The sequence below is a fragment of the Rhinatrema bivittatum genome, chromosome 2 (assembly GCF_901001135.1).
Source record: "Rhinatrema bivittatum chromosome 2, aRhiBiv1.1, whole genome shotgun sequence".
NCBI lineage: Eukaryota > Metazoa > Chordata > Amphibia > Gymnophiona > Rhinatrematidae > Rhinatrema > Rhinatrema bivittatum.
Genome location: NC_042616.1, coordinates 584,307,391 through 584,327,577, shown reverse-complemented (window position 1 = coordinate 584,327,577; position 20,187 = coordinate 584,307,391). Strand labels below are relative to the sequence as shown.

At 44.4% G+C, this 20,187-nt stretch overlaps 1 protein-coding gene across 1 annotated transcript in view; it reads left to right on the top strand.

The window, feature by feature from the left end:
* The window catches only part of LOC115085247, a 164,363-nt gene that overhangs the window by 51,623 nt on the left and 92,553 nt on the right, over nt 1-20,187 (top strand). The window contains exons 2-4 of the mRNA XM_029591038.1: nt 7,729-7,812; nt 12,031-13,394; nt 18,538-18,674. Of these exons, the coding sequence (XP_029446898.1) occupies nt 7,729-7,812; nt 12,031-13,394; nt 18,538-18,674 (1,585 nt within the window). The remainder of the gene's footprint in view (nt 1-7,728; nt 7,813-12,030; nt 13,395-18,537; nt 18,675-20,187) is intronic.

Sequence of the window (20,187 nt, the reverse complement as noted above, 5' to 3'; positions counted from 1 at the left end):
TTACTAGCAACAGTAGCATGGGATAGACTTTAGTTTTTGGGTACTTGCCAGGTTCTTATGGCCTGGATTGGCCACTGTTGGAGACAGATGCTGGGCTTGATGGACCCTTGGTCTGACCCAGTATAGCAAGGTCTTATGTTCTTAAAACTTTCATTTGGATATCCTTCTTGGACTCATGAGTTGTTCCTGACCTTCCTGCCTGTGCTACTGCCTTCATTACTCCTTTCTCTGAACTGTGTGGCACCTGTTGGAGAACTTCTACCTTCAGTGTGAGCATAAAGAGTCGACAGACATGCCAGAGTATCCTGGAAGATTGTTCTTCCTCCTCAACCTGGACCCATACCACCCTAAAGTGAAGGATAAAATGCCAAACTTGGGGACCAGTTACACTTCCATTTTATAAAAGTGATCAAACTGATTTGTAAAGTGTGGTCAGAGCTATCATGGAAATGCTAAATGGCTACTGCAGAAGAATTTTGATTTTCCAAAAGGTTTCCTCAATCCTTCTGTCAGTATTTTGATATAATTCAGGAGTACCTTGAAGAAATTACAAAATCATTTAGGAGAAAACAAGTAACATTTTTATCAAAAGTAGCTGTTAATCATGAGTACAGTACCAAGGAAGCTTGTGAAGCTAAAATGTTTTCTTTTGAAACGGGGACAACACAAAATTTCAGTGTTACAGACCAGATGTGTGTTCTGTGGTACATGACACCAGATTTACAGCAATCAAGCATTCTTGGGGAGATTAATCTGTAAAGTTGGTTCAAGTCTTTCCTCAAAAACAGATTCTACAAGGTCAAAATCAACACTAAAGAATCACAACCCGTCAGTTCAACCCTGGGAGTTCTGCACGGCTCCTCCCTATCCCCCACCCTTTTCAACATTTACCTTCTCCCGCTCTGCCAGCTCCTTTCCAACCTAAAGTTAACTCACTACATATACGCTGATGATGTGCAGATACTCATCCCGATCACTGACTCTCTACACAAAACCCTCGGCTTCTGGAACAGCTGCCTTCAATCTATCAACCACCTATTCACAAGCCTCAACCTTATCCTGAATACCAACAAGACTGAACTCCTCCTTGTCTCCCAGGATGTCAATTTTATGTAGCTCCCAACAATCATCCCACCATTCATCCATCCCTCTCCTCCCAAGTAAGAAACCTCTGAGTCATCATGAATAATCAACTGAACCTAAAAAAAATTATCAATAATACCACAAAGGATGGCTTTTTTAAATTACAAGTACTAAAACAACTGAGACCGCATCTCCACTTCCATGACTACCGTACAGTTCTCCAATCAATCATATTTTCAAAAATTGACAACTGCAACTCGCTTCTGCTCGGCCTCCCAGCAAACACCATCAAACCCTTACAGATGTTGCAGAATGCCACAGCCAGGATTTTGACTAAGACCATTAAAAGAGAACATATTACATCCATCTTGCGGAACCTGCACTGGCTCCCTATCAAATTCAGAATTATGTACAAAGTCCTAATGGTCTTACATAAAGCCATTCATAATCTCACTCCCCTCGTTCTTAATATCCCACTTCGTCCCCACTTACCCTCCAGACCGATGAGATCTGCCTATAGAGACACTCTATGCCCCCCCCCCTGCCAAAACCACATTAAGGAAACGAGCTCTTTCCACAGCTGGCCCTCCGCAATGGAACGCTCTCCCACCAGAGCTCCGGCTAGAACAATGCCAGATTACCTTCAAAAAAACACTTTAAAACTTGGCTGTTCGATCAAGCCTTTCCTAATTTCAGATGATTCTTCCATCTTCTAGTATTGGTCTAGCTCTCAAGTTAACATTCTTATTTCAGAGGAGCAATCCAAGTATTTACCCTAGAAACTTGACACTGTAGCAATCTTGTAACATGACTCTTGTACTGTCGTTAATCTCTTGCTCTCTGGAAGAGCCTATTTGTTCTGCTGTTCCCAGTTCTTGTATCCCTTGTCCGATGCAATAAGCCTAATTATTATTTCTTCTGTTGATCCCAGTTCTTAGTATCCCTTGTTCAATGTAATGCATTCTTGCATGCTTGTTTTCATTTTGCTGTAAACAGAAGTGATATGTAAATGTTTTACATGAATATCGGTATATAAAAGTGCTAAATAAATAAATAAGGCTCTGAAGGAAACAATTTGGGAGGACATGTGAGATGCTGGAATAAATTCTGGCAATATCAAGTGCATCAGATGGTATGGTAAGCATGGAAGATATCTACAAGGGTTACTGCTTTTTTTTTTTTTTTTTTTTTTTTTTAAAGCAGAAGTTGCTCTTGATGAATGCCTGTTTAGTGCTATTACCATGTGCTGAATCTGCATACCTGGGAGCTCTGGAAACCCTTGATTCCCAGTCACCCTGAGGTTGCTGTGCACTGAGAGGAGGTGGCCTTGTGCATAAATGTTCTCTCATAAAACACGCGCGCACACACACACACCTCTCCTTATCACCTGTGCACGTGTGTTTACATTTCTCTCCTTCTCTCTCTCCCCATCCTGAGCCACAGTAGGTGCCACTGTCCCCTTTAGGCCGATGTAGCTGATAGATCCCCTCTTCCTTCTGGCCATACTCCAGCTTCCTCTTCTGATTCTGGCTGTACAAGTGAAAACTCTGCATTCTTGTCCATGAGGCCCTGGTGACTTATTCCAGGTCCATGCTGACCTGCTGCTGTATCAGTACCCAGAATTTGCTGGTGTTAGCCTGAAGACCCTGCAATTCCTTGAATTTGAGTTTCTAGGCCAAATCCAGAGTTCATAGGTATGTAATTGAGGTTACAGACTTTGAATTGGGAAATATTTTTACTTTTGCCAAATACGAGCACAGTTTTCATCATAAATCTCCATACTTGAATTGGCATCTGGAAAGAACTTGCAGAAAAGGAGGGAAAGGTTTGTAGCTTGGATGATGGTCAAAATTCTTTTTGACTGAGACTTTGGTAGATTTTAGTGATCCATCTAACTGCTTATTCATAATCTTGATAGACACTGGGGTAAGGAAGTTAGGGCTGTTCAGTTTGTAGAAGAGACTGAGGGGGAATAGGGTGTGCATTCGTTTTTGACATATTGTGAATCCGCAACGTATATGCCATATTCGTGGGAGTTCCGAAACGTATGGCGAACCCCCACGAATACAATGGATCACCAATGAATAGGACCCCCCCCCCCCCCCCAAGACTTGCCAAAAGTACCTGGTGGTCCAGCGGGGTTCCTGGAGCGATCTCCTGCACTCGGGCTGTTGGCTGCCCGTATTCAAAATGGCGCCGATAGCCCCTGTGACATAGTAAAGGCAAAGGCTTCTATTATGTGATTTATCTAATGTTTGGGTATTTGCCGGGTGCCTGTGACTTGAATTGGCCATTGTTAGAAACAGGATACTGGGCTTGATGGACCCTTGTTCTGACCCAGTATGGTCATTCGTATGCTCTTATGACACATTTGCCTATAAAGTGAATAGTAGAGCTTGGCTGACAGCAACAATGCTCCTTACACTCATTTAAAAGTATTTTGCTATTTCAATTCTTCTTACAGATCTTCCAGCACATTATTCCTTTTGTAAATCTTCAGACAGAGGGAATGCCCAGTACTATTTCACATTATTTTTGAACACTGTGAAATTGCTGTGCACAACTTTCATGAACTGGATAAATGAGAAACTTGAGGATGAAGAAAAATGTGATTTACACCGCAACTAACAGCTGTATGCTTGAGGAAACAAAAATAATTACCTGGAGAAATTTTTAATGATGAACCCATTGGTGATATAATACAAAATAGTTCACAATCTCATATTTGAAATTATGAATTGCTTGGAACAGTTTGCATAGTATGGGAAGAGATGATTCGATGTAGTTTGCCATAATCCCATGGATTTTAATAACGTGCTTGCTTTACCACCACTTTTTTTTTTTTTTGTGTGTGTGTTTTTCTGTTTTTGGAAGCACTGAGCAACAAGTATTGCACTTCAGTTCTAAATGCAACACCAAATTAAATATGTGAAGTGGTTAGGATTTCCAATCTAAATTTAATAGTCTGAAGTGCAGCATTCCAGAAAGTTATGGAATCTGTGATTCCAAAGGACCTTCTTACAGAGACTACTGATGTGCTCTGATTCTGTGTGAATTCATTGCTGCTAGAAGCATCAAGGACTGTAAATGGTGTTCACGGTGCTAATAAAACTTGAAAGGTCTCAGAATAAACTTTACTTATCTGGTGTTTATATATCGCATAGTTGGTGAAAGTGTCAAGTTTACTTGTAGGCACCTTATGAACAAAGTATTTCAAATCTACAAGGTTATCAGAAACTGCTTGTGAATTTGTAACTTCTCAACTGGAGGCATTCATGCTCATGTCCTATGTTTTACTTTTGTTTGCCAGAACTATATCTAGGCTGAAATGGAATTACAATTTTTGGGCCGGATTTTAAATGCCCTGCGCGCGCTGGCGCGCCTGTTTTGCATAGGCCGCCGGTGCGCGCACAGCCCCGGGGCTTCGTAAAAGGGGCGGGGCGGGACCAGGGGTGTGGTGCTGGCCCAGGGGCGTGGTCGAGGCCTCCGGACCAGCCCCCGGGTCGGGTGATGGCGCGCCAGCAGCCCGCTGGCACGCGCAGATTTACGCCTGCTGAAAGCAGGCGTAAATCTGGCAACAAAGGTAGGGGGGGTGGGTTTAGATAGGGCCGGGGGGTGGGTTAGGTAGGGGAAGATGAGGGGAGGGCGAAGGAAAGTTCCCTCCGAGGCCGCTCCGCTATTTTTTTTTAATTTGCACTCTTATTTTAATAAAATCTGCCAGCTCTGGGAGTATACTTGATGTGTATCTTTACAGATAAACCAATACAATCCACAATTAGGAAAGCTGGTTTCCCCTTTAATTTTATCCTGCCTGCTTAATAATTTCTCAGTCATGGTCATCTCTGAATTCACAGCTTTTTATTTGTGTTCCTTGTAGCCTTGTCTGTCTGTCGTTACTAGATTAACTCCAAGGAGTAGGGACTATCCATTACTCATCTCTGTATAGCACTGTGTATATCTGGAATACTCCATGAAAATCATATGAGTTACTTTTTTAATGAAAAGTGGTTGGAGAAACATTTTATAGATTAAGTATTTTAAAATTGGTGCTATATTTTTACAAAGCTTGTATTAAAATTTACTTTCAATATCCATTTTTATTCTGTTTTGTTATTACATGTGCACCACTTGCTGGTTCCTGAAAAGTGGTCTAAAAATTTAATTTTTTGCTTTGACTTTTTTATAATTTTGCCATGAACCAGTATGAAAAAAAAAGTCCTAGGATAATATTTTCTTGGAATCTGCGTGTGGGTGGTTTGGGGTGTGTGTGTGTGTGTGTGTACATGCAGAGATGATACAAAACAGAGATCAAGGAGTTAGATCAGCATAGTTATCCTAATTAGTCTGCACGCCTTCAATATCCTCTTTGTATCTGCCTCTCTTTAATAACTTCTCCTCCTTCCTGTGCAGATTTAAGATTATGATGCCCATATGCAGAGTATTGGGAGTAGGGAGATTTCACCCCCAGAAACGAAAGCAGTGGGTCAGTCGTAGTGTTTGGTGGCCTAGGCCTAACTCCTGCCCTGTTCTGTGTGTGTGCTCCATGTATGCCCACCTCCTGGTGTGCAGAACATGATGAAATAACTTTTTTTTTTTTTTTTTTCCTCCATAGGCACATGCTCAATTGGTTAGTCTATAATATGCCTCTAACCTTTTCATTTTTCCTGCTATAGACCAACACTTAACTCTCTGGAAGTTTACAAACCCTTAAGGTTTGGACCAAGGGTTTAAAGACCACCATCCTGTTAGGCACTGCCCCAGAATGTGTATAGGAGCACTTGGTCACAGTGTATATTGGGGCTATATATAGATCTTCATATTCCCCCCACCCTTTTTGGAAGCACTATTCTACTGTCCCTATGCATGCTCAGAAATGTTCTCTAGAGGGGAAAGTATTTTCTTAGTTATTTTGTTATGGCTTCCAGGTGAATCTTGTCCCTTTTGAGCCTTTCTGCTTGATCCTCTGTCATGGGTGTGATAGCATCCCTCACTGTCTCCCATACAGAGCCACCTGGAACTTTTTTTTTTCTCATATTTCCAGCTCTCCTTAGTCTCTCCCCAACCCTATTGTGCTCTTCTAAATCCCAAGGGCTATACCACTATTGAAATTCTCAGCTGCGAGAATGAGACAGCAGCCTGGCTAAGTGAATTTGTAGGAAGGGGGGAAAACTAAATGCAGTGAATTTTTATTTTTTTGCCTGCATCATGGTCAGCGTAATCTCCCTCCTTACCTTCCAGCAGAACACCTCTCTTATCTGTAGATACTAGAGATGTGAATCGTGTGATCGATCGTCTTAACGATCGATTTCGGCTGAGAGGGGGAGGGAATCGGATCGTCGCAGTTTGGGTTTTTAAAATATCGTGTAAATCGAAAACTGGCACACTAAAACATCCCTAAAACCCACCCTGACCCTTTAAAATAAATCCCCCACCCTCCCGAACCCCCCCAAAATGCCTTAAATTACCTGGGGTCCAGAGGAAGGGTCCCGGTGTGATCTTTTACTCTCGGACCTCCGGTGCGTTGTAGAAATGGCGCCGGCGCTACGTTTGACCTGTCATATGACAGGGCAAAGGTAGCACTGGCGCCATTTTGTTTTTTTGTCCCCCGACGGCAGGAGCGTAGGAGATCGCTCCCGGACCCCCAGGGACTTTTGGCCAGCTTGGGGGGGCCTCCTGACCCCCACAAGACTTGCCAAAAGTCCCTGGGGGTCCAGCGGGGGTCCGGGAGCGATCTCCTGCCGTCGGGGGACAAAAAAACAAAATGGCGCCGGCGCTACCTTTGACCTGTCATATGACAGGTCAAAGGTAGCGCCGGCGCCATTTCTACAACGCACCGGAGGTCCGAGAGTAAAAGATCACACCGGGACCCTTCCTCTGGACCCCAGGTAATTTAAGGCATTTTGGGGGGGTTCGGGAGGGTGGGGGATTTATTTTAAAGGGTCGGGGTGGGTTTTAGGGTTGTTTTAGTGTGCCGGTTTTCCACCCTCCCCCTTCCCCCGATTTACGATTTTTTGATGATAAATCGGGGGAATTGTTATTGTATCGCGGCTCTAACTATTTTTGACGATTTAAAATATATCGGACGATATTTTAAATCGTCAAAAAACAATTCACATCCCTAGTAGATACTAACCTCCAAGTTTAGGCAGCACTTCAAAGATGCTTTCACCAATGGCTCATTTCAATGAAATAGTTGGTTTTTAATTGGTAGTCTTCACTGTTGTTCCTTGAATTATTGATTTCATCTTTCTGTTGGTGAATAAAAATGTTTGGTGGTTTAACATCCTGGGAAATCACCCTTTAGATAAGATGATCCCTCACTTTCTGGAGGCACCCTTCTATAGCATTTCATCTCACTTTGTTTTAATGTAACTATACAGCATATCAACTAACAGTGCTGGGAAAGAAGAGTTAAATCGTGTGCAGAAACTTTTTTGCATAATGCCCAGGGTTGTATGGCCTGATTCATTACAATATTAAAATGTTTTGGGAGAGATTTGAGTTCTACCAATACATGCAAATTTATTTAAAAAAAAGTTTGATAGTGCCAAAATAAAAGTAGGCTTGATCATCTATTTTTTTTTTCCCCAGTAAAAATGTATTTATCCTAATCTTTTGCATCTATGTTTGTGCATTTGGTTTCAGGCATTTGCTGCGGAATAGATGAGACTGTTGGACTGCTGCAGGCTCTTCCTTTTCTTCAAGCTGACATTAGGGAAGTGTTTGAAAGTAAGCCCTATTCCTTACTCTGCAATATCACATTTTTATTTTTAATTTGTGCACCAAAATTACTTTCATTTGTGGATATATATCCTATAAAGAAGGGTACTGGAGTGTTTTTATCAGAAATCTGTGATTGTTGCAACTTAATGTACTGTATGCAACACAGCTACTGTGAAGAGTAAGTGTCGGGACAATTTAACACTCTACATAAGCCCATCCCAAATCTAATTTTGCTTAGAAAGAAACCATTGGAAAGAAGAGCAAAAAGCTGTCATTAACTTGGCTTCTTTCCTTTTAATATATGTGTGTGGGAAAGGGAAGGAGTAATAAATAATAAAAAGTATGGGCTTACTCCTTTTTATTTGAACTCTAGAAAACTTGAACCTGTGATTTAAATATTTGAAGAAATGCAGGACACTGGGCAAGTGTTCCCTCTTCACGGCCACATTGATGGTGCAGGGGCAATATCAAGCACTATAAACTAAAAAATTACGTACTGCTGCAAATGCATCATACCAGACAAAAACCATGCTAGATGTGCTTCTATTTCAGCACTTTTGTTAAATCGGACAAATTAGAAATTTCTGATTCCATGTCTTAGCCATGCATCTTCTCAAAAAGCTGTTCTACATACACCTTTCTTGCATCTTAGGGCCGATGCAATACAGTGCAGGAAAACAGATAAGATATTTGATTGTTTGAGGGCCTCTAAAGCCCTGTTGGCTAGCTGGATCAAGGAGGCGAAAGCTTTGGTATATGGGCTTTCGGGTAAACAGATGTTAGCATTATGAGCCCACTCTGTGGGCACAAGTATCTTGGGCAGAGGCAGCTTCAGCCTCCTCAGAAGAGATTTGCAAGTGACTGACAGGACTCGTGCCTGTGACTAATAGTTCCCATGTATATTTTCCAGGGAGTTCTATATTTAGGATTCCTCCCATTGCTATAACTCCACCTTTTTTGGGGGCAAGGTCTTCCATGGCATATGAAATCCCTTGGAACATGCTTCGCGTGTTAGTGAGGGAGTTCAGGAAAGCTTGAGGTTCACCCAGGGTCTCAACAGAAGAGAAGGATGTTTTGGTGGACGTCTGCTTATCAGATGTAGTCTAATCACCGGAATCAGAAGTAATTTAGAGATTTTCTACCTGACCATTCTAAAGGAAAAGGTGTTCCCTTGATATCCCAGAGGATCAAATTTAATAAATCGTTTTGCCCAAGTGATTAGGAAAGCAAGGGTGAAGGGAAAGCAGAAACATTTGAGAAAAGGAATCAACAGACTCAACCTTTAGATAATTGGATTATAGTTTGAAGTTTTTTAAAGTTTGAAACACAGTTTTGATAATTTCTGGACTGAGATTTTCCAATTTTTTTCTGGTTTATGTTTGAGTTACACACTAGCTATCCTCCTCTAGGGATGTGCAGACAAAAAGTTTGCATTGATAAGTTGAAGTTGAGGGTCGATTTCGTTCAATATGGACATATGGAGAATTCCATAAGTTGAGGGTCTGTCCATACGTTCACCGGTTCCCTAAATAAAAATTTAAACCCCTCACCCTCCTTAATCCCCCCCCCCAAGACTTACCAAAACTCCCTGGTGGTCCAGCGGGGAGTCAGGAAGCCATCCCTGTATTCCTTTGCGAGGAGCACGTGACGTCGGCGTCACGTCGGAGTGACACCGACGTCATGTGCTTCTCCGCACCTCCGCTCCCGGACCCCCGCTGGACCCAACCGGAACTTTTGGCCGTTGCACATCATCACTTTTTTAAGTTTAAAAAAAAAAAAAGTTGCGTTTTACTTATGCGTTCAAAACGAATGCACACCCCTATCCTCCTCCTCACTGAAGAAGAGATCTTTTCATTGGATGAAGGTGCAAGAGCAGGAAGGGAAATAAGGAAAACCAGAATGGATAAAGAAATCTGTTTTGATGATCTACTGAGTGCTGATCTTGATTTTTATCCTCTTTAAATTACAGTAAAGGCCATCTTTTTATTTGAACAATTCTGGATTCCTGCAGTTTCCTTTTGACTTTATACACCTCTTTTCCAGATGTAACGGGGATGGATGGACCCTAATTTGATTCATGGTTTCTGTCTGTGGTAGTGTGTTTGGCTTTCCTACTCTTATTCTTTACCACTTGGCACCTGCTAGAGATCTTTGAACTAGGCAAACAATCTTTTTTTTTTTTAAGGTAGGGATTGATCATGCCAGGGGCCCTAGGCACTGGACCTAGACCTGTAGCATCCCCAGTTGAGGATACCTTACCTAACCAGAGGCCCACTGCATACAGGTTGGACATGCAGGCCAAGGAAGAATCAGGCTTTGGGGTGGTTAAGATAGTCCTGACTCCCCCACCCCGTAAGAGGATTGGGCATCTCCCATACGTGAAGACTGTTCTGTTAGGAAGGTTAATTCTTACCTAGTTTTCTTTCCTGGCATTCTGCTAGACCAATCCAGCAGCTGCCGAGGAATACAGGGGCACTGGTGAATGGTGGTGTGCACTGTGCAAGGCAGTCTTATTGCTTCATTATTCTTTCTTCCATCTTGACGCATATGGAACAGTCTTGGGTACCCCAAGATACATTGTTTTGTGATTGTGGCATTAGGAGATTTCCAGTGGTCACAGTGCTTTTGGTAGTAGGCTATTGGCATTGGCCTAGGACCACACCACCTTCTGGCCCAGAAAGAGAGGTCATAAGAGGTTTGTCCTTCACCTCCATCAGCTGTGAAGAAGGGGAATCCCATACATGGTCTAGCAATACTTAAGGAAAGAAAATGATCAGGTATGAATAATTTAACTTTGAATTAACAAAAATCACTACTTCTAGAACTGCTGTTCAGGTTGAAACTCAGTAGTCACAAATACAAGTTTCTGGGGTCTCTCTTCACCACCCTTGCCTTAGTTTTCCTATAAACAATTCTGGGTTACTGTTGCTCCGTGTACCTGCAATCTTTGCACATACTCTGGATGACTATTCTTCCCCTCAAATTAGGATGGCAGAACTCCCTTGAGTTGCAATCACTTTTACTTCCCTGTAGAATGATACAGATTTTCCACTTCTGAGTCACTGGATTAATAAGACTTTTTTTTTTTTTCTCCTTAGGAACACCCCAGGGAAATAAGCACAGAGAAACAAAATCATGGTTACATAAAATTAACCAAAACTTCTTAGTTTTCAGTTTTAAATACAGTAGTTACTCTCCTGAGGTCATGAGTTTTGCAGAGTATATCCCTGTTAAGAGGATACCTGGCTTGCATAATTTCCTGGGGTACACTTGGGGAGCAGGAAGGCTCGCACTATTTCCAGAGAGCAGCCCAGTTTCCAGTTGCCTTTCTCATCCAGTCCTCTCCACCACCTGGTCTATTCTCTCCCCTCGGGGTTTTATTATAAATACACTTACTGTATTGGAGTCCCCTCCCATGGGATGGATTTTGCAAATAACTCTCCTTTCCACATTTAAAAAAAAAACAAAACCTGTTAATCTGGTGGGCTACATATTTACCACCAGTAAGAAAGATAGAAGAGCTTGTGTATAACTGAACTTTGGTATCATAATTTTCTATATGTGATTGTTTTAAATTATGGTATGATAAAGGATAGAGTTGTAAATTGAACACCCCCACCTCCCTTTATTACAGGGCACTCCTACAGAAGGCCAGGGACCATCTTCAGATGATGCAGAGCACTGGCTAACTCAGTACAGTTCTGGAATTGAGTCTTCCAGTGGGGGATAATTTTATGCTGTAAGATCCAAGGGGATCACATAAAACACACCCAGTGTTCTAAATCAAACTCGTACTGAAGTTCAAAAATCCAAAAAGCCCTAGCTATTCACAGAAAACCAATGGTCAGTCCCACTTGGTTAGAGAAGAATTTCAAGATGTTAAGTTCTCATGCTGCTTCATTTAATGCCTTGTGGAGATGCTTATTTACATTTTAGACACAAACAGCCCCCTCCTTGCATTTTGGGATGGATCAGGAAAATCAGATACAGTACACCCCTGTAACATCCCATTGCTGGAACATTTCCTTCATTAAACCTATGGTGCAGTTTTAGATAGCTTAATAGGATGTAGCCCATTACTTATGCAAATATGCATTCTATTAATATTGCATAGCTAAAGTTAAATTGAGCTTTTGTTATGCTCTTAAGCTATTTGATTATTTAAGTGTATTTGCATCGTATGCACTTTGTAATGAAGGTCATTATTTGGGTTCTGTTTCTTAGTTTCTATTAACGGTGCTTGGCAGCCCAGAAAATGGAGGCCCTGCTTCTGGCGAAGGAAGACACACTCCAAGCGGCAGAGGGCAGTGCATGCGGAGGACGGGCTGAGGGTGACGGAGCCACAGCTGCAGGGCCACGGTGCCTGTGGGGTGAAGATGGCAGAGATGTCATGTCAAACTGGAGAGGAGTCAGATGTGCCAGAGCAGAGGAAAAACAGAGGTGAAAGCAAGTTGGAATTGGGGAAGTTAAACTGCCAAGTTGAACAGGGGACAGAGGTGGCGCAAGAGCAACCTCAAACTGTAGAGAGAGGACTAAATGTGCTTGAAAAGCTGCCTAGCCAGGATGAAAATGGATCAGACCTTCCAAAGCGAAGAAAAGCTGAAAGAAGACTTAATGCGCACAAAAAACTTGAGGTGGACAAAGGGCAGCAGCGCCAGGCCGAGGGGCAGCAGCGCCAGGCCGAGGGGGCCCCAGAGGTGGCCGAGGGGGCCCCAGAGGCGGATGAGAGGCAGCAGCGCCAGGCCGAGGAGGCCCCAGAGGCGGATGAGAGGCAGCAGCGCCAGGCCGAGGAGGCCCCAGAGGCGGATGAGGGGCAGCAGCGCCAGGCCGAGGGGGCCCCAGAGGCGGATGAGGGGCAGCAGCGCCAGGCCGAGGGGGCCCCAGAGGCGGATGAGGGGCAGCAGCGCCAGGCCGAGGGGGCCCCAGAGGTGGCAGAGGAGGCCCCAGAGGCGGCCGAGAGGCAGCAGCGCCAGGCCGAGGGGGCCCCAGAGGCGGATGAGGGGCAGCAGCGCCAGGCCGAGGGGGCCCCAGAGGTGGCAGAGGAGGCCCCAGAGGCGGCCGAGAGGCAGCAGCGCCAGGCCGAGGGGGCCCCAGAGGCGGATGAGGGGCAGCAGCGCCAGGCCGAGGGGGCCCCAGAGGTGGCAGAGGAGGCCCCAGAGGCGGATGAGGGGCAGCAGCGCCAGGCCGAGGGGGCCCCAGAGGCGGCTGAGAGGCAGCAGCGCCAGGCCGAGGGGGCCCCAGAGGCGGCTGAGGGGCAGCAGCGCCAGGCCGAGGGGGCCCCAGAGGCGGATGAGGGGCAGCAGCGCCAGGCCGAGGGGGCCCCAGAGGCGGATGAGGGGCAGCAGCGCCAGGCCGAGGGGGCCCCAGAGGCGGATGAGGGGCAGCAGCGCCAGGCCGAGGAGGCCCCAGAGGTGGACGAGGGGCAGCAGTGCCTAACCGAAGCAAAGCCAGAAGTAAATAAATGGCAACAAACTCCTGAACAGACAAATGTGTTAGAAGATCAGCAGCATCAAAACAAGGGGAAAAAGTCTATTGACCAAGCAAGGAAGCCAAATTATTTTGTAGCTATTCCAATTACAAATGACCAGGTAACTTCAATTCTTTGTAATATTTGCTTATTAACACATCTAGGTAAACCATACTGTCCCAATCTTTCCCATGCAGAGTCAGAGGAGAGACGGCTGGTAATATTAAATCTCTTCTTCTCTGGAAGCCATATTTTTGTCATCTATGCCTGATAATTTAGCCACTGCACTGAGAGTATAGAAATATGTATCCCCTGACAAACTTCTTTAATTTTATGAAGGTTTGAAAAATAAATTAGTAATTGAAAATACAAAATATATGTAAGTGGAGCATAAATGAACTGTATGAGTTCAGCTAAATAACTTTGCTTTTATAAATATTTCATTACTAGGACTTTTTAATATCTTGTGATGGAATTAAAGGAGGCCTTGCAAGTTAAGGGACTGTCATTGCTAATATAGTAACGGTGACACGCATGAAAATTAACTAGCATGTTTGTTTTCTGGAAGGCAGTTGAGAGTAGGGGATCAGACTTTTTGTCTGCTTTTAATTTTTGGCTGTAAATTCCCTTTGTGGGGTTTGCACATCAGAAAGCGGTTGAACGGTAACTTTTTTTTTTTTTTTTTAATTAAAGTTGCAGGTCAGAAAATGGGGAATTCTGAACAGTTGTCATTTTTAGATATTGCAGACACAAAACATACATTTCAGCAGGGTTCTTGCTGTAAATGAGTACCAGCAATTGAAGTACTTTTAAATTTATCTAGTGTTGACTTTCTGAATACAACAATCAGGGGAAATCTCTACATCCATGGTAGCAAGGTCAAGGCAACCCTTATGTTCTTCTCATGACCTACCTCCAGCCACAGAAATGTAAATTTCTTCTGAATTTTGATTTTGTGTCTCACAGAAGACAATGGCGAAGAAAGCACAGATAAATCTGAATACAGCTGCCATATTGTAAACCCCTGGGTAGGATGGATGCTTTAACTGGCACCCAGGAGCACATGGAAAGAAAAGGGGTTGTTAGATGAACCCGTTCTGCTCACAGTTCTGTTTTTTTTCACCCAGTTGTCTTAGATCTCCACAGACAGCTACTTAGAACAGGGCTTCCCAAACCTGTCCTGGGGACCCCACAGCCAATCGGGTTTTCAGGATATCCACAATGAATATGCATGAGATAAAGTTGCATATCATTGAGACTCAGTATATGCAAACTTAACTCATGCATGTTCTGTCCTGAAAACCCAACTGGCTGTGGGGTCCCCAGGACAGGTTTGGGAAGCTCTGACTTAGAATCTGACTTCCAGGGCCCCCTGGTAGGGTGGACAATAGGGATGTGAATCGTTTTTCAACGATTAAAATTATCGTCCGATAATGTTTATATCGTCTTAAATCGTTATAGAACACGATACAATAGAAATTCTAACGATTTATCGTTAAAAATCGTTAAATCGTGTTAGTGCGCACTAACTCCCCGTTAGTGCGCACTAACTCGATTTAGTGCGCACTAACTGAAAATGATACAAATAAACACTTTCCAGGTCACTGAAGGTCAGTTAGGAATGAATATGTGTTCCTATTGGCTGGCTGCCCTCTTATCTATTGATGTTACCAAGGTTACCACTGAGGTGATGGTTGGGGGGATGGGAAATGGAACTGGAAACTAACGAACACCAACAGAAAATGAAACAAAGTGTTCACACTTCCCAGGTCAGTAAAGGTCACTTAGGAATGAATATGTATGTATGTATTCCTATTGGCTGGCTGTGCTCTTATCTATTGATGTTACCAATATGGTTGGGGGGATGTGAAATGGAAACAGTTGGAAGCTTGACAAAAAAAGTAATGTAATGATCAGCACTCACGTGACTAGAACTTGTTTGTTTATTATTTTTGTTAGCAGGCACCTGAAATGCTAGTGCATGTTGAATTTGCCAATCACTGTGCATTTTAGAAAGGTGGTCCTGGCTGGAACTGTACACAGTTCAAATATATGTAATTGATTGTTGGTAAGTGTATTTTTTAAGTAGCCACACTGGCACCAGTATGTTTACTTTTCCTCCTACTTAACTCACTAGCTCAGCTTTGTAAGAAGGGCTTCTCTGCTTGTGTGTTGTTTTTGTTTGGTGTGAGGAGAGCAGAAACATCAGATCTTTATTCAATCTACTACAGTCATCTCTTACAGTGCCCTATCCCTATTAATACCAGGAGTGTTGTGATCTTCCTGCACACAGTGCCCTAACCCTGATACCAGTCTGAGACAGCTCCCTCCCTGCATTACTAGTGAGAGGCTGGCTTCACAGACAGGGGGGAGCTGCCTGACCCTCACTCCTGACTTCCCCCATGTCCCAGCTAGTGAATGGTGTGTGGGTGAGGGGGGGGGGGGGAGGATGGTGAAGTCTGAGACAGCTCCCTCCCTGCATTACTAGTGAGAGGCTGGCTTCACAGACAGGGGGGAGCTGCCTGACCCTCACTCCTGACTTCCCCATGTCTCAGCTAGTGAATGGTGTGTGGGTAAGGGGGGGGGGGGAGGATGGTGAAGTCTGAGACAGCTCCCTCCCTGCATTACTAGTGAGAGGCTGGCTTCACAGACAGGGGGGAGCTGCCTGACCCTCACTCCTCCGGGGTATTGTGATCTTCCTGCACACAGTGCCCTATCCCTGATACCAGGGGTGTTGTGATCTTCCTGCATGCAGTGCCCTATCCCTATTAATACCAGGAGTGTTGTGATCTTCCTGCATGCAGTGCCCTATCCCTGATATCGGGATGTGTGCAAGAAGATCACAACACCCCCGGTATCAGGAATAGGGCACTGTGTGCAGGAAGATCACAACACCCCCAGTATCAGGAATAGGGCACTGTGTGCAGGAAGATCACAACACCCCTGGTATTAGGGATAGGGCACTGTGTGCAGGAAGATCACAACACTCCTGGTATTAATAGGGATAGGGCACTGTGTGCAGGAAGATCACAATACCCCTGGTATCAGGGTTAGGGCACAAGTTCTAGTCACATTGACTGATCACATTACTTGTTTTGTCAAGCTACCAACTGTTTCCATTTCCCATCCCCCATATACTGTCAGTAGGAAACTTGGTAACATGAATAAATAAGAGGGCAGCCAATAGGAATACATATTCATTCCTAAACTGACCTTAACTGACCTGAAAAGTGTCAAATTGTATCATTTTCAGTTAGTGCGCACTAACTCCCAGTTAGTGCGCACTAATCGGAAAAAACGATTTTTAACGATTTTTTAACTAAAAAATCGTGCCTAAGACGATTTTCTTGCCCTGCCACACGATTTCTATCGTTAAGACGATATGGAAAACGATTCACATCCCTAGTGGACAATGGTTCCTCTGCCCTTTTTGCAATAAACCCTGCTCAAGCCCCTTCCATCCTCTGTACTCGAGCAGCAAAAAAATCACACAAAGCAAAGTGGTTTCCAACTTTTAACTGATAGTTGATCTTGATGACTGACTGAATATTTACAGCTTCATTGCCAGAGTTAAATAAAGTCAATACATAGGACAGCAGAAAGATTAATAAACTCTTCTAACAAAGCTCCTAATTCCCTTGGAAGCAGTCTTACTAACCCTTGAACTTTCTTTCCCAAGTTACTACAATTACTCCAGTTACTCAGATTTATTAGATTGAAAAGAGTTCAAGCCTCTTCCCAACTCCCAATTAAATCCCAGTTCCTCCCCACTTAGGGTGGCCAGAAATATAATCCCAATACTTTATCAGAACATAGGCCCAATTCTCATACCTTTCTTGAGTTGTCTTAAATCCTTCTTCTGAAAGTACCAAATGGGTACATTCCCTCTCTTGAGTCTGAGCATACACCGTTCTTAGAAATATATTCACTCCTGATATTTTCTGCAATGGGCACAACTCCTTTCTTTGTGGGTTCCTTCAGACTGAAAGACACCTGTCTCCCAATGGATTGGTAACTTGATCCCTGATATCATGGGCACTCAGCTCCAGAGAACAAAAATACTCTTGAATCCCAGTTCGAAGGGGAAAAAATCAAACAAACAGGAAGAGTGGAAAAACTTCTTTGTCTCCCAAACTGAGGAGGGAATGCAAAAAACAGATAACACAAGTTGAACTTCTCTGTTTCGGGTGACTGTCAGGTCTACTCAGAGTAGTAGCAGGTTTTCCCTACCCCCTTCATATTGCCTAACACAGGGGCATCCCAATCCTTTGTGAAACAAGTACCAAGGCTCTCCCAAGGAGAACGCTCAAAAATTGATTTAAGAGTAAAACTAGCAGAATCGGGACAGTCAGGAGGCTGGCCCCCAAAAAGGGAAAATCCACAAGGATTGTTGGTGTTTGAGGATGACAAAGCTGGAACACACCATCCACAGCTCCCACATGGGGAGCAAAATCCAAACTTCTCTTCCTTTTCTGAATAGCTCTGAACCTCCCCAGTTAAATGAGGTGCTCCTTTCTGGAAAGGGAAACCAAAGGTGCCCTAGAATTTAATGCCTAGTTCCTTGTCCTGTCTGGTTTGTCCCAGCATCTCATCCCTTGGAATGCAGCAGCTATTAAAATACCATAGTCTGATCCATAAGCAAGAGCTTCCCACGCCCCCCCTCCCCTCAGAAAGAATCTACTTCTGGGACAGAGAGTACAAGCCATAGGAGGAGCGCTAGCCAGAGAAGCCCCCAAGATAGCATTGGGACTTGTAATCCTTAATGGGGGGTTTTATTTGTATATGTGTAACTGTGTGCTAAAATGCTTATTAAATTGAGATTAAATGTACATGTGGAAAAATGGGAGTTAAATTGGGGGCTCAGCATAGTGCATACATCAGCCCCTAGTTAACCATTCCACATATGGCAAATACCCTGATATCAGGAAGGAAGAGGATTCCTCAGTTTTGGGATCCCATTGTTCCTGAAGCAGCAGTCTGGTTAGGTCACCAGTGCATCAGAAGCTCTGTCTCTCATCAAAGGCCCTCCACTGCATCCCCCAAAGATTAATAGCAAAATGTAACTCATTGGAGGTGTTGCATTTGTGTGAACACTGCACCCCACGTATTCATGTTCTACGAGGGCTTCCTTTACTGCAGGTTGACTTTGTTTACTAGAATGCTTAAAGGTTGTGTGTGGTTGGTTTTTTTTTTTTTTTTTTTCTTCTTTTCAGTAAATTGCCAAGTAGGTTTTTTCCTAATCATTTTTCTACTTTGTATTATAGATTTTGGACAAAATTGAAGATGTACAGGAGCTCATAGTCACCAAGGAAGCTAAATTGCTGAGGGCCTTGATTCCTGTAGTGACAGCACATCTTACCATCATCGTTGCCCATCTGCCAACTACAGAGGAAGTGGAAAAGTAAGGCTTGCATTCTGTACGGGTGGTGTAATTTTCTTTTCCCAAGGAAACTATTTTTGAATATTGGCAAATGCTGTTTTCTGCCAGTTTCATGTTCCTCTGAATGGCATGCCATGGTCCAAAGTACAAGATAGCTTTCAGACACCTGCTATTTTCCACAAACGTTCAGTGGGAGCTACCGGTTGAATCAGTAAAAAGGATTTTCAGTCTATTCTCAAAAGTTACTAAATTTGCTACAGGAACAAAATGTTCAGGGGGATAGCCTTGGGCTTTCCCAAGTCCCCTTCTGTTTTCCGAGTCATCTGCCTTTGCCTCAACAGACTGAATCCCTTGCATGTTCTGTAGATTAGACTGGTCACCACATCTCAAAAAAGATATAATTGCGATGGAGAAGGTACAGAGAAGGGCTACCAAAATGATAAGGGGAATGGAACAGCTCCCCTATGAGGAAAGACTAAAGAGGTTAGGGATGTGAATCGTGTCCTCGATCGTCTTAACGATCGATTTCGGCTGGGAGGGGGAGGGGAATCGTATTGTTGCCGTTTGGGGGGGTAAAATATCGTGAAAAATCGTTAAAAATCGTGAAAAATCGAAAAACCGGCACATTAAAACCCCCTAAAACCCACCCCCGACCCTTTAAAATAAATCCCCCACCCTCCCGAACCCCCCCCCAAATAACTTAAATAACCTGCGGGTCCAGCGGCGGTCCGGAACGGCAGCGGTCCGGAACGGGCTCCTGCTCTGAATCTTGTCGTCTTCAGCCGGCGCCATTTTCCAAAATGGCGCCGAAAAATGGCGGCGGCCATAGACGAAAAAGATTGGACGGCAGGAGGTCCTTCCGGACCCCCGCTGGACTTTTGGCAAGTCTCGTGGGGGTCAGGAGGCCCCCCACAAGCTGGCCAAAAGTTCCTGGAGGTCCAGCGGGGGTCAGGGAGCGATTTCCCGCCGCGAATCGTTTTCGTACGGAAAATGGCGCCGGCAGGAGATCGACTGCAGGAGGTCGTTCAGCGAGGCGCCGGAACCCTCGCTGAACGACCTCCTGCAGTCGATCTCCTGCCGGCGCCATTTTCCGTACGAAAACGATTCGCGGCGGGAAATCGCTCCCTGACCCCCGCTGGACCTCCAGGAACTTTTGGCCAGCTTGTGGGGGGCCTCCTGACCCCCACGAGACTTGCCAAAAGTCCAGCGGGGGTCCGGAAGGACCTCCTGCCGTCCAATCTTTTTCGTCTATGGCCGCCGCCATTTTTCGGCGCCATTTTGGAAAATGGCGCCGGCTGAAGACGACAAGATTCAGAGCAGGAGCCCGTTCCGGACCGCTGCCGTTCCGGACCGCCGCTGGACCCGCAGGTTATTTAAGTTATTTGGGGGGGGGGTTCGGGAGGGTGGGGGATTTATTTTAAAGGGTCGGGGGTGGGTTTTAGGGGGTTTTAGTGTGCCGGCTCACGATTCTAACTATTTATAACGATAAATCGTTAGAATCTGTATTGTATTGTGTTCCATAACGGTTTAAGAC